Source organism: Doryrhamphus excisus, linkage group LG21 (assembly GCF_037039965.1).
Source record: "Doryrhamphus excisus strain RoL-2023G ecotype Guam linkage group LG21, RoL_Dexc_Guam_v1.1, whole genome shotgun sequence".
Taxonomy (NCBI): Eukaryota; Metazoa; Chordata; class Actinopteri; order Syngnathiformes; family Syngnathidae; genus Doryrhamphus; species Doryrhamphus excisus.
The window spans coordinates 965,561-980,631 of record NC_136377.1 but is presented as its reverse complement, the minus strand read 5'-3'; the positions used below and the strand labels follow the sequence as shown (position 1 = coordinate 980,631).

At 44.0% G+C, this 15,071-nt stretch overlaps 1 protein-coding gene across 4 annotated transcripts in view; it reads right to left on the bottom strand.

Annotated features, from left to right (window-relative positions):
• abr (ABR activator of RhoGEF and GTPase) overlaps positions 1-15,071 on the bottom strand; it is a 71,647-nt gene that overhangs the window by 32,533 nt on the left and 24,043 nt on the right. For 2 of the 4 annotated variants that reach the window (XM_058086229.2, XM_058086231.2), the window contains exons 2-14: positions 14,122-14,303; positions 11,293-11,469; positions 8,353-8,451; positions 7,641-7,826; positions 6,769-6,876; positions 6,614-6,674; positions 4,785-4,837; positions 3,586-3,726; positions 3,345-3,466; positions 2,200-2,368; positions 839-958; positions 662-737; positions 495-599 (exon numbers count right to left, since the gene is read on the bottom strand). In XM_058086229.2, coding sequence (XP_057942212.2) covers positions 495-599; positions 662-737; positions 839-958; positions 2,200-2,368; positions 3,345-3,466; positions 3,586-3,726; positions 4,785-4,837; positions 6,614-6,674; positions 6,769-6,876; positions 7,641-7,826; positions 8,353-8,451; positions 11,293-11,469; positions 14,122-14,303 — 1,599 coding nt within the window. The remainder of the gene's footprint in view (positions 1-494; positions 600-661; positions 738-838; positions 959-2,199; positions 2,369-3,344; positions 3,467-3,585; positions 3,727-4,784; positions 4,838-6,613; positions 6,675-6,768; positions 6,877-7,640; positions 7,827-8,352; positions 8,452-11,292; positions 11,470-14,121; positions 14,304-15,071) is intronic. The other 2 variants (XM_058086230.2, XM_058086232.2) reach the window with 1 other exon arrangement.

Sequence of the window (15,071 nt, the reverse complement as noted above, 5' to 3'; positions counted from 1 at the left end):
TGTCACACGCTAAGAGGCAGAATGTGGGGCCTGCAGTGTTTCAACACAATTGTGGTTCAGAGTATCCAGACACCAAAACAATAAGAGCCGACTCAACATTCCCGTCATCGGGAGTGGTAGGGATGCGTACCCAAACTCAGTTTCAGTAAATAAAAGTACCCTCGCCACGGCGGGCTTCAGGTCGTTAACATGTGTGATGTCTTATATGTCTTATTTTCTTTTATTATATCTACTGCAGTGGCTAATAGAAGTGTAACAGTGACTATAGGGGAGTTAGTTCATGTCTAGAGGTCTCTAATAAAAATATTAAAAAACGTTTCCTATGCTCAAACTATTTATAAACTACATAAAGAAACATACTTTACATCAATGTGGAGAAAAAACAAACATGGGCTGTCAGCTGAGTGCAGCCCTCCACTGTGACGGCCAGCAGATGGATGAAAAGCCAAGTGGAACCTCCATAAGCGTCAATGGGGGGGGGGCTGGTGGCTTACCATCTTTATTACTGGTGACAGGAATGTTGTGGACGGTTCGGAGCTTTAAACACGAGCTAGTCAGGACTTGCAGCTCGACCGAGCTCAGCACACAAGTCTGGAGGTCTGGAAAAGAAAGCAGACACGGTTGGATGTGCACTTTTTGCCGACATTTTGCACTTTTACACCTTTCTTCTGGAGCTTCTGGATGCTTTCCCGCCATTCTGACCTCTCATAATCGGAAGAGAGCAGGAACAGGTAACTCTGCACCAAACAAGATGTAACACATTTCATTTTTAGTTCATATTGACGTTTTGTCGCCATCTAGCGGTGAGACGCGAGCGCTGCATCCGAGTAGTTATTACCTTCCCGTGTTTGTTGTGAATGCGGAAAGGGATGGTGGGGGAATGGAGCAGCAGCCAAGACTCCTGCTCGTTCATCTTCTTCCTCAGACGCTCCACACGGTTCTGACCCCTCGGTGCTTTCTACGGGACAGCAAATTAATAATAATAAAATAATATAATTAGAATATAATAATAATAATAATATATATTAATTATATATTATTATATATAACATATAATAATATTATTATAATATTATATATATTATGTATTATTTTATAATTATTAATATAATAATATATAATTAATGTAATATATAATGTATTATTTTTATTATATATATTATATATTATATTATTATTATTATATTAATTATAATATAATATATAATAATACATATAATATCTTATTATTATTATTATATTATATTAAAAATAATAATAATACATTTTATTCACAGGTGGGCACTGAAGGACACCAAGTCGCGATAAATAACACATGACTGAAGTGGCCTCCTGTTGATGACGCCATATTGGCCTTTTCTTCGGTGGTTAATTGTACGTTATTCATCCTTAAAGGACCCCAAACACACACATCCTGACTGGGAACTGTGAGTCAGAGTCCGTGTGCTATCCGATGGAGCCACCCTGACTAGAAATAGCCGCCCTGAGTGGGAGGCTGTAGCACCATGCAAGTGGGATGACAGGAACTCTCTGCTCCCCGTCACACGTGGTAATAACATCGTTTTTCCAAAGCGCCGCTGACGTCACGTTTCCGTCACTAATATAAATAGCCCTTCTGGCACGTCTTCTCTGTGTGTAGCACATAAACACGGAAACACGTCAAAGAACACGTAAGGGACTAGATAGGACAAACGTTCCTGTGACTCACCTACAGTATGTTTTATTTGGTATCTCCATCTTTGCTCATAACGTCCTCAGCCGCAGATAAAGAGCTTACGTTCATGTTCAAGGACCAACATCCTGTCCAGGGCTAAAGTACATCCTGTTATTAGCATGGCTTATAGCAGCTGTCTATATGGAGAAGGTGCTGGGGGTGTCCCTCATAACTGAAGGCCCTGTCTACGGACATCTTCCTGAGGAATAACCACACTCTTTTGGAACATCCTGTGTGCTCCCCTGATCTAAAGCCGATGGAGAACGAGGACAACTCCGTGGGGACGTGTTCCAGGCATGCCCAGACAGGAGAAGGCCCCGGCGGCAGACCTGGAACACGCTGGAGGTCTGGGAACGCCTTTGTGTCCTCGGTTTTGATCAGCTGATGATCACTTTAACGCATCATATGAGGGCTTCACAAAGAAATTGCAAGAAGTTTCATCCTAAAAAGATAAATGTATGGCCGCCCCGCAGCGACTAGCGTACCTTCTCTTTCTGGATGTCGCTCTTTAAGAGCGAGATCTTGATCTTCATCTCCTCAATCTCGTGCTCGGGGAGGACTTGGATGCTGTGGCACGAGTCCGACTCTTCTAGCGTCTGGAAAGTCAAGTCGGCAAGAGGGATGTACCACTTGCACTCGTACTGCTGGTGACGACTGCGGACGGAAGGCAGAGGTCATTATCAATGACAAGTCAATATAATAATATGAGTATTATAAGTAGTATAATAATACATGCTGCTTCTTCCTGCTCCTTTTCAGTTGCTAACTATAAACACAACAGTGTAAAAATGGCGCACGCTCACAGACAGCGTCGCTGGACACATCGTAAAAACATTCATACAGACATCTTCTGTGTCAAGTACACGTACTAGACTTGAGGACCATCTAGTGGTTCAAATGTGAATTACACCTCATGACAAGAATGGACACCTGGGCTGTGTTGGAAAGCGTACACTTGGCTACTACTCATACTAACCCATTTTTGAGTATGCGAGAAGTTCTCGGATGAGTACTGCATTGGCCAGAAATGTTGAGTATGTATCATCAGATTACTACTCACACTCAAATTACCCAGGATGCAACGCGACGTGACGTCATCGTGGGGAAAAAAAACGTTAGCTGAACACCAACCGAGCAGGAGGATGGACCAAATGGCGGTGTCAAGCAGGATATATCACGAGTTGGTTTGCTTCTTGTTTTTCAAAGTAAAAGCATGATTTATCACTATGATTTTTTTGTATGAGAAAAGTTTTGCTAGCTTAAATTTTGCCGGATTCGTCCAAACGAAATTGTAAAGGGTTGGTATTTGGACAAATAAACGGCACACTCGGGATCTAAACGACCACTTTCTCACCTGATTTTTAACAAAATCTCAATAAAGTTATGTATTTAAAGAGTTTAGAGCTAGAGTGAAATCAGCTTCAGCCTGTCCATTTCGGCTCAGGTAGGAGCGCAATGCATTGTGGGTTATCATGTAGTACGCTGTAGTGTACACGCTTTGCATACTGTGTAATGAGTTGGGTATGCAGTATGGAAGTACGTATGTAGTAGTCAGTATGCGGTTTCCAACACAGCCGCGGTCTCCGCAATCGATGATGGCGTCAGTTCTAGTCGCACGTAGATGGCTCACCCAACAGATGTCTTCTTCATTTTGGCACAGAGGAGCAGGTCGGTGAAGAGGAAGACATGTCGTAGCTTCCTGGAACTCTCCGACACCTCCACCAGGAAGCCGTCCTTCACCAGCTGACGAGCCTACGAAAAATAACAAGCATCTTACGTGTGCCAAAACACGGCGTGGGCGGGAGCTTTTTCATGACCTCCATATCATTATTTGGACACAATCTGCAAATCCTCCTCACACGCATACACACCTCTCCTTTGGGCGTGGTGACGGCGGTCCTGCGGGGGTCGATCTCCTCGTTGATGGAGGACAGGAAGTTCTGAGATATCCGCAGAGCGTCCTGCAGGAGGGGGAAGTCGGGATGGTCCTTTGGCGTGTGTTTGAGCAAATCCTGCGGCACAAAAGGTTACACACACAAAGTAAAAATGAGTTCATGTTGTCTTTTTGACCTTCAGTCTGCATTGCCCCCAAAACACAAGATGCGCCATTTTTTATTGACTGGTGGAGTCATCTGAGGGAAAGCCATTTCCTTCTTGTTGTTCCAGCCGACTTCATCACTACATGAAGGTGAAAGCAGCTGCCCACGGAATACTGATCAGCCGTCTCCTTCCAAAGTGAGCCCTGCCAACGCGTCTCCTCGCTCGCCGTTTAAAGAAACACTCCTGATGGGAGAGTGTGGGGTAGGCTCTTGCTCCAACGGATGGATGCAAACGGAAGCTTTTATTATTATTATTATTATTATTATTCATTCATTTTCTACCGCTTATCCTCATGAGTGTCGCGGGGGGTGCTGGAGCCTATCCCAGCTGTCTTGGGGCGAGAGGCGGGGTACACCCTGGACTGGTGGCCAGCCAATCACAGGGCACATATAGACAAACAACCATTCACACTCACATTCATACCTATGGACAATTTGGAGTGGCCAATTAATTATTATTATTATTATTCTAATTATAATAATACTTATTATTATAATTATTGTTATTATTATTATTGTTATTGTGATTCTATAATAATAATTATTATATTATTATTTATTATTTATTATTCAGATTTTATTTGGAGTTTTTGGTGAATTGCTGTATTAATTATAGTTGACACTTGTTTTAATGGCTTGGCTGGTCCTGCAACTACTTATTATTAGATATGAAAATCCATGTCAAATTCAACATGCGCTGCCTTTATGCGGGGTAGCGGGTGTTTTTTGGCGACACCTAGTGGCCACAAAAATTCATCGAGTTGATCTTGTGGCACAATTTGGCACACAAATGGCAGGATACAGAAGATGCCGGATGCTTTTTGCTACCTTCTAATACCTTCTAATTGGAGACTACGGCCATGTTCACCCTGAAGGTCAATTAGCATATTTGTGTGCAGTAAGGACGTAGCGTATGCGTCTGTAAGTAATGTGCAACAATGAGGTGCGGCTTGTCCACAGCAAATACTCACATGAAGAACGAGGGTGCTTCTGGTCACACGGTCGATGGGTTTATACAGGAGAGCTGTGTGGAGACAAGAAGTTGAACATCACACCCAAATCCTCGACCAGCGGGACGTACAGTTGATGGCGACTTTTCAAAGAAAGCAATGTGAAAGATTGATGACGGGATGGACAGATGATGATGATGATGATGATGATGGTGCAGGATGCGGGTAGGATGAAGCACAGCCGTTTTGTCAAGCATCACAGGTTTAGGTGAGAACCTCCCACAGAAAGACGGAAAGAGGAGATAAGAGGAGATGAAGATACAGATTCTCCCTGAATGTCAGCCTTTCAATACTTCAATAGTACTTTCCAAAAGAGGCACCGGAGAGGTTAACTGGGTACAACACAGAAGTAGTGAGGTTTCAGTATGCAGGGCGGGGCATGGGGTCAGACACGCCCATCAAGACCACTAAACTTGGCTCTTGGAATTCTCTGGGAGATCCAACACGCTCCATACAACAAGTCCGAGGAAGCCTCCTTCACAGGTCCGTGCCATGTGTGTGATGTAAGGATAAAGATGTCATACTATAATATTAAAAAATAATATAATAGTAAAAAATAATATTAAAAAATAATATTAAAAATAATATTAGAAAAATATAATATTAAAAAATAATATTGGAAAAAATAATATTTAAAAAATTATATAAAACTCATAACAAAAAAGCTGAGATGCAGGCTGTTTTTTTCCAAATCGATATTAGTATATCGATATGCATTGGTTTAAAAAAGTTACACTATTATGATAACGAAGGCAAAATACCATGAGAATAAAAACATAATATTAAGAGACAAAAACATAATGGAGAAAAGTCAAACTATTCATAACAAAACAGAATAAAACAGCAAAAGAGGCTTAACTTGAGGAGAAAAGGTTCAATCCCACGAATAACACGCTGGCCACCAACAACACAAAGCTGAGACGCATCTCATTCCCGATACCGCGTATCCTCACTGGGTCAGAACGAGGGGTGTATGCCGGAGCCTATCCCAGCTGACTTCCGGCGAGGAGCGGACCACAGCCTGGCCTGATTGTGGCTCAACCTAACATGATCATGAATGCACGGCTCAAACCAATCAAACGGTGGCGCAGGCACTTTGCACAGTACTTCACAGTTGGTAGAACGTGACATAATACTGCATAATACTGCAGTAATAATACTGCAGATTATATACTGCATTAATACTGTATAATAATAATTAATACTGCAGAATAAGATGCAGGATTACGTCCATCTCCGCCACAGCATACATTCCCTAATTCTTTGAATGGCAACCATACAGGATGACGAGCACATGACGGCAAGATGAAGACCATGTGGTCCACTTCCACAAAAAAGGCAGAATAACATCCGAAACTCCAGCATCCCTACGGAAAATCTCCCATCCAACGAGGAGAGAGACGCTGAGGAAAGCAAATCCAATCAATCATCCAATCAATCAATGATCAATCTTCATGCACAAAAACAAAAAAACAACATTGAAAATGTAAATCCGGACATTCCCGTATTCCCGTATTCCCGTATTACCGTATGTGCAGTTACAACACAGTCTGAGGACCAGAAGCACCTCCATCTCCCTGGTCTCCTCTCGTCACCATGTCCTCCTGCATACTGCCTACTTTTGCAGCCTCGGAGCCGGCGTGTGTGTGTGTGTGTGTGTGTGTGTGTGTGTGTGCACGTTCACACATACACCATCTTGCTTTCCAAAGCCGCCGCTGCATGCACAAGCAGCAGGGAGCCGGGGAGCGGAGTCTTGAAACGGGAAAAACACATTCCCAGGCATGACTTACCCTCCATTGAGACGGTTGTGGTACAGTCTTTGGAGTCTTTGGGACCTTTCACCTTCAGGTTCTGGAAGAACAAAAGGACGAATAAGACATTAGAATGAATGTCAATGGAATACTAATGAGCTTCTTAACGCTCCTCGGAAGGAGCAAAGAGATACCTCCGATATCTTCTGGAACTGGCTGTTGGCCTGGTTGCATTTCTCGGCGGTCTCCAGCGCCACCTTGTAGTTGTCCACAAAGGCCTTGTACACCCCCAACTGGCTGGCCTGGGACAATTCACATAAATCAAACATGAGGCCCCCCCGGGAATGGGACATTTGGTCTCTATTGGATCACGGAAAAAGGAATGAGCTTGAGGATCGTTAGAAAAAAGAGGCGATGATGCAACTCTATGCAACTCCTATGGACAATTTGGAGTGGCACGGGGAGTTTGCATGTTCTCCCCGTGCATGCGTGGGTTTTCTCCGGGTACTCCGGTTTCCTCCCCCATTCCAAAAACATGCTAGGTTAATTAGCAACTCCAAATTGTCCATAGGTATGAATGTGAGTGTCTATATGTGCCCTGTGATTGGCTGGCCACCAGTCCAGGGTGGACCCTGCCTCTCGCCCCAAGACAGCTGGGATAGGCTCCAGCACCCAGGCGACTCCCGTGAGGATAAGCGATAGAAAATGAATGAATGAATATTATATGCATTTGAGTGTTCAGTTACTGTGTGATGATTTTAGCCTTCTTTCTAAAGACAGTGGTTCCCAAACCTTTGGAGATACAATTATTTTCACAGTGAGACTGTGAGTAATAATGGCCGCCTGGGATTTCCAATGGATTGACAAGTTCATCATGAGTTCCCTTATTTGCTTTGTGATCGGCTTCTGCTAAAGAAAGCGCTACCAATTCCGAGCGACATAGTATTTAAACGATAACTGATGGTTCAGAAGTAAAGGATTAGAACATGACCACGAATCAGCCGCCTTGCTGTAGCAGCTGACACACAGGAAATGAAACGCTAGTCATACGAGAAATGGCACTCACCAGTTTCTGGAAGAGGTGTCCCACCGTGACCTTCTCATCCCACTGTCTGATGTTGGGTAAGAGAGCGTCGTAGAATTCTTTGTGGATCTCGAAGATGTCCTGGATTTTGTAGAAGATGGTCTCGATCTGCTGGATGGTCAGGACGGGCTGGGAGGTGGTGGCTGTGGCCTTCAGGGGACGCATGGGCTGCACACGTTCCAAAGATACACGGTGATTGGCTGCTCCTGCAACTACTTATTATTATATTATATTATTTTATTATATAATAATATAATATTATGTATATTATTATAATACATATTATATAAATGTATATATAATATTATTAGATATGAAAATCCATGTCGAATTCAACATGTGCTGCCTTTATGCGGGTGTTTTGGCGACACCTAGTGGCCACAAAAAATAATTGAATTGATCTTGTGGCACAAATGGCAGGATACAGAACATGACGGATGCTTGTGCAAACTCCACAGAGATGGCCAGAAAGAAATGGATGAAAATTGTAAATAGTTTATGGTGTTATAATGGTAAAAATATTATTTTTAATACAAAAATACCACTTTTGTCATGATGTGTCATGAACTGGAAACCTGATTAATGTGACTAGAAATGTAATAATTTACCAGCCGTAATAATTATTCTTCCCAAATTTGATGAAGAACCTTACTTGATGTTCTACTTGAAAGGAGAAAGGCTTGGTGTGTCTTACCAGCAGCAGAGCCTCCAGCTGGTTGATGTAAATCTCCTCACTGGCCAAGAAACCAGAAAGCACAAGTTTCTTCATCTCCAGTCCTTTTTCAATGTCTCCCTGTACAACAAAGAGTCCAGTAAGAATGGAATACTACATGGATACGCCATACAATATGGTACGTTTACTGTTTTGGTTCAGTTAGCATGAGGGAGCTAAGAATGCATGTAATGGGACACGCCTACTTTGACAACAAAGCCTTATAAAAAAAACCTCCATCAACATTGTATCGTGCATATGAATGCAATTTGTCACATTTTGGTCATTTCAAACATTCCCACTTCTTTTCATAGCATTCCGTCAATAGCAGCAGCATCCAGGAAGTGAGCGTCTGTTTACTAATCATGGCATGACGCCATGGTGGCGTAGATGTTTCTCCTGCACGCCGTGATGTCTGCGACAAGACACCGCATCACAACCGTTAGCGCTAACAAACCCTCCAGTGGTGAAGAAGTGGAAATGGCAGTCTTAGCCAGCGAGACCAGACGGTCCGTGGACCGTACCACCACGATATGACCCTGATGGATGGAGCACTTGGTGTGGGTGGTCCACCTAGCTGTGGTAAACCAAACGTGGAACGGGGGCTAACATTTAACAGATCATTTGGTTGTTTGTTCGTAGTCGTTCATAAGTAGAGATTTTTGGCTCTTTGAGGGGAGCCGGATCTTGGTGAGACGGTCCTTTCAAAGAGCCGTTCAACAAAACTGGCTCATTTTTATATTTATTATTATTTATTATTTGTGTTGTTGGGATTTTTTTTTTTTTTTTTACTGGCGCACTCACATGAACGCACCGTGCACCACGTGGCGTCATGCTATTTGCTAATCTAATAAGCACCGCCCACTGAGCTGCGCTCCTCCCCATGTGAATGGGGACGAACGGTTCCCATGGTTCATGTTAATGAGCCGTTCAAAAGAACCGGTTCGTTCTTGAACGTCACAACACTATTCATGAGCTACTTCCTGTTTCGGTTGGTGTCCCACCACATTGTTTAGTGGCTAGTGGCCTGAGGAGTCAGTTTTGTGATTGACATTTTTTGGAGGTGGAAATAGGTGTCACCCATTACGTGCATGGTGGGCTCCCGCAAGCTAGCTGTTCTAGAACAGCTCTCTAGAACGTACAGAACAGGGAAAGAGGTGCAGTTCAAATATAAATATACCACAAGAGTCATGTACATAGTTTTAAAAGAAAATGACTTGTGAAGAAATATGATGAATCACGGCTCGCTCTCTCACAGTTAAACCCGATAAAGCAAATGTCGGCGCGGTGCTGCACACGTACGACTTATCAGGGGTCAAAGAGCAGATGAATCATTAACAAAGTCCAATCCTGACCATGGTACGGTGGACCGGCCATCGTAAAACGAATGAGCTGTGATGTGGAGGCGTTATCATCCATTTATAAACAACCCTGCCAATATTCTCCTCATGTTGAAGGTTTGAGGTGCGATACAAACTTTTTCAGTGCTTTGGTTCTGATTTTCTACAAGAAAAGCTCTGATAAAACATTCCACTGCTCTCAAATATCTTACTTTTTATTTTTCTGCACAAAATAAGATTAAAATAAATAAACAAATCAAGAATAAAGAAAATCAATCAATCAGTAATAAATAAATATAATAATAATAATAAAAGGGCAAATAATAAAAACTTAGACAAATGATTTTTTTCAGATTAAAATGAACAAAGCATTATTAGAGCCCTGTAGACATGACAAAACACGACTATAGTCACATTTATACTCTTTTTATTTACAACATATTGCGCAACTGCAGGGTCTTGAGACACATGCTAACTCGCAAACTAGAGAGCTAGCCACCTAAACGGTAGCCTTCAACTTATTTCCTTTAAACTTAAATAGCCAAAAACTTACCACTTCCACACGGATAGGGAGGATAACTATTAACAGTTATTTAACCTTTAACATGAACATGAATCAAACTTAATAATTTTTTCTGGGTACATGATACCATACAGCATCCATATCAAACAAACTTTCATATCAAGGCGGGGGCCTCAAACTAGTGTCCTGCGGGCCACATTTGGCCCGCGGGCCGCGTGTTTGAGACCCCTGCTCTAAAGCGTCACCAGAGCTGAAATGCCGTGAAACAAAATGGAATTGAGCGCTCCACCACAGCCACGTTGACGTCACTTTCTCTCGTCTGCCAATTGGTTAGCGGCGGCCGCAAGACCGTACACACAGGAAGTGAAAACAACATGACTGAAAATAACTAGATAGGAGAGCTCCAGTCTACCTATAGTAGCTTAGGACGCTCATCTAGTCTTTGAGCATGAACGTCTGCTCAGTGGAGAAGCGGAAAGTCGTGAGTCAGCAACTAAAAGTGCAACCACTCTTGTTGCGGTCGCTGACTGCAAAGATCAGAAGAACCAGGACTGAGTTCTGTCACTCGCACCGGTGATGTCATTCCACTTCTAATCTTATCACCTTCTCCTCAACTACTGGCCTGGGACCCAAACTGCACTCCTGCAGGAACATGTTGTCCAGACGAGGGAAAGAACTAGACCAGGACTTGTTACAAACTGCCATCACAAACTAACATCTCCCACCAAAAGAGACCAGCCTGTGGTGGCAGGATGAGAAAAAGCAGGAAATGTTTCCTTTTTCCAGCCAACGGTGCGAGAACGTTCCCTCGGCCGCACAAAGAGAGGCAGTGTGTGCCGAGGAGCAGATGGATCCATCAGCGCTTTTCCAGGACAACCGGCTCCTCCGGCCTCTTCAAAAGGCCACACGTCACACGCGGGAGCCCTCTCCGAGGCCCACGCTGCAGCCACGCGAGTCCACGCCGCTACACGTCAGCCGTCATCGGTAAGCGCACGTAAACGTCACACGTGTGTGTGCGCGCGCGTGTGTTCATGTGTTCCCGCATCCGGGCCGTCTCACCTTGAACTGCCTGTGTACCGGAGTGATGGGCTCCACTTCCCCATCTTCATAGTCAAACACCTCCTCCTCCAGCACCCTGTCCAGATAGCACAGCACCTCCTCCTCGTCCTCCTCCATGTCCCTGTCCTCCTCGCCTACGCCTCCTCTGTTCCTGCCTGTGTTTGCCTTCAACGGGGCCTGCCCGGACACATCAGCGTTTTCACTCCGAGCAAGTCGTCTGGACGCCGAGAGTGAAAGACAAACCGCCCCGCCTACTTAGCCCCGCCCCCTTCCTCTGCTGGGCTTCCTGGTGTGTGTCAGTGTATTTTCTATGTGTGTGTGTGTGTGTGTGTGTGTGTGTGTGCGACTGCTTCACTTTGGTCGATGAAAACTGCCCTCCTTCCACATCCACCCCCCCTCACTTCCTTGAAGGCAGCAGCAGGGGAGGGGGGGGGGGTCAGTCAGGGAGCTATTCTGCTGTTCTTTAGTGCCTTCGTGCAAAAAGTCTCCCCCTCATCATGCTAGCATACAGCTTTGGATTGTGCTCATTTACCACACGTCCTCACGCGGCACTTCACCCTTTTACAGGAAGCGACATCCACTTATTGCTCTGCCCACCCCCCTATAGATTAACCCCCCACCCCCTCTCGTTCTTCGGTGGGTCCCAAACCTCGTTTGCAGATCATTTGTGCAATCTAATGTTGCAAAAGCTGGAGGCCAGTTCTGCTCCACGCCGGTCTACAATGTTTACGTCACACGTTGAGATGTTGCAAAAGCTGGAGGCCAGTTCTGCTCCCACGCGTGTTTAGGTCGGACACGGAAAGTTACGTGTGCGGTTGTTTACTGGCGTACGTCCGCGGCTGCCACTGCAACGACATCATTTCGAATGACAGCTTCCTGCTGGATCAGCGAGAAGCACTTCCCCTTTGCTGTGCTTATGGTTCTCTGTGGACCACATCGGACCCGGCTGGCGCTTTAGGCGACAGTCATCCCTCGTTTAATGCAGCTCATCGGCTCTACATCGGGATTACTGAATTTCTTATCTATAAATCAAATATTTTCATCCTTAGAGAATACAATACTTGTTTAGAACCTTTTAAACTCTAAACATTATTGGACCCCTCTAGATTAGAACTAGCGCTCCTCTTTACACTTGTATTACCCAATATAGGAGACTATATATATATTTATGGGAAAATAAGACATATAAGACATATAAGGTAGGCTCACACATAAATTAACGAGCGTTATAGTTTTACTTCCAGTTTCTGTACAGTACTTCCTGTGTTGGCTAATGTCTCAATGTTACATTACTGACACCTAGTGGCCAGTGTACAATACTACAATGCATCTTCTCAATGTCCGGTATTTTTGTGTTTTTGTTTATTTAGCGTTGTTTATGCTTGAAGTGCTTAATTTAGGCAAAATTATGTAATTAATATTATGAGGATGAATTAACTTTTTTTGTACTTTTTATTTTTCCATTTTGTGCATAATATTGCTGCTTTGTTCTTGTACATTCATATTCTAATATCATCCATTAGTCAATCTTCTATGCCGCTTATCCTCACTGGGGTCGCGAGTATGCTGGAGCCTATCCCAGCTGACTCGTATTTGTAGAATGTGACAAGGCCCTATAAAAAACAGCTGCAGACTGGAAATGGCCACAGGGCCGCACTTTGGACACCCACTGTGGAAATGATTTTGTATTTATGTGTTATCTGTTCACCGTACGCCATATAAAATGTCGCCTATGCCACCACTTGGGGTCGGGGGCAGGCTCTGTGCCAGATCATAAAACTACTGTGCTCCAAGGTTCAAAAAAGAGATTGGAAGTGAAAAGTGTCCTACCCCAATTCGCCAGCAGATGGAGACAAAGTCATTACCAGGCATATACAGCACCAATGGAAGAGGCCATCTGTTCATTATCTTCACATTCACCCAGGAATATTGGAATCAAACCCCCTAAGGCTGCTGATATGTCAGGCACTGTCTTCTGGAGGTGAAGTCAAGTCTTCCCCCGTCATTGTGTGGCCAACTGAGCCTGACTGAAACCTTTCAGTTTAATTAGCTAATTAGAGTGTGACCGCATGACTTTCCAAAATTCTACTTTTTCTTCATAGATTGTCAGTTTTAAAAATCCCTGGCATGTCAAAGTAGAATAAGAGCATGGAGATGGCCTTCAAATGTGTACTGAAAAAGAAAGGATGCAACTTTGCCCCTTTGATATTTTGTAGCGCAACACATGCAAATATGCTAAGAAGTTCAAGAAATCTCAAGAAAAAAAGCTGCATCTTTGCTTTATCATATCGATGAAAAACAAATATTAGTATGAAATGCTCTTTGCTCTGTTTTGTTTGTTTGGTTTGTTTTTTGCAGTTTTTTTCCAAATATTTAAACTTTCCTCTGAATATTTTTGTAATATTATGACTTAATTGCCATAATGTTATAACTCCCCCCATCCAAAATTAATTTATTTTGATTTGTTTGTTTGGACTTTTAACACTAATGTATTTTTCTTTAATATTTCAACTCCATATATATTTTTTTCAACTTTTAGAATGTACTGTGGCCCAATAAACTAAGATTTGCAGGCCACAAACGTCCTCCGGGCCAGACTTTGGACACCCCTGCTGTGTATACTTGACCCCCCCACCCATCTGGATGACAGGTGATTTACGGCCCCCTCTGAATGAGCCACCTGCAATGCGCTGCAGGCGCTAAGCTAATGTAGCTGGTGGCTAACGTTTACAGGAAGAAGCAACCAGCTCGCCGACAGATACCCGGTCATCCCACTTCCCTGACTGTGATGGCGGTACGTATCGGGCGTGCATGCGTGTGCTCTCCTACCCCGGGGGGGAGGCCTTCTGGTGGCGTGGGGGAGACCATTTCTCCGTGTGGTCCTTGAGGCGTGCACAGCTGGGGCGACATGGTCGGGGATTCGTCTATATAGGGCAGCGTCTCCGAGCCATCTTGACACTTGCCGTCCTCCGGCCCGTCCCCCTCGTAGCCATCTGTGTTGTAGTTAAAATCTGGCGGAGAGGACAGAGTAGCACGGTTAGTTTCTCACAATGAAGGAAAGAAACAGAACAGGAAGTAAAGTGTATCAGATCAATCACCGTGTTCTCGCACAATCACTCGGGACAAAACAGGCTTTGCTACACATCTTAAAACCAAGCCTGGAGCAAATTAAGTGGTGATACTTTTGAAAAGGGGGGGTACTGCATTAAAACAAATATTGGATCAAGCCTCTCTATCCCACATCCATATACTGACTGAGCTGCACTGCCTTGCTCAGCATCTTCTCTAAGGAGGACAAAGATTACATCATACCCTGCAGCCTGCCAACGCGGCTTCAGCTGCTGTGAAAATCTCAGCGGAAGGGGCTCTGTGGTCGTGTTGCAAGTGTTCCGTGCAACACCATTCTTGGTTCTGGGGGTCGAACCTTCTCATTTCACAGCACTGATTCTCAACTGATGAGAATAATAATTCATAACATCTATGAATACACTTTCATAAAAGATATATTTGTTTTCTGTGTTTTGTATTGAAGCGTGGACTCCTACAGAGCAGCTACACACCACAGACAGCTTTCTAGATCTGCCAGAATCTGCACCTCTTCCTGCAGCGTTTCCACGGACTTACTGCTTCTGACCCAAACGGTCTTGTTTACTTTACTCCACCCACGGCCCTCCGCTAGGTACGCCCACTCCGCTGTGATTGGCCATACTCCCAAGCGCTCCCGAGGACGTCCGGATAGATATGTAATGGTAATGGTATCATTTCATTTCATGCAATTG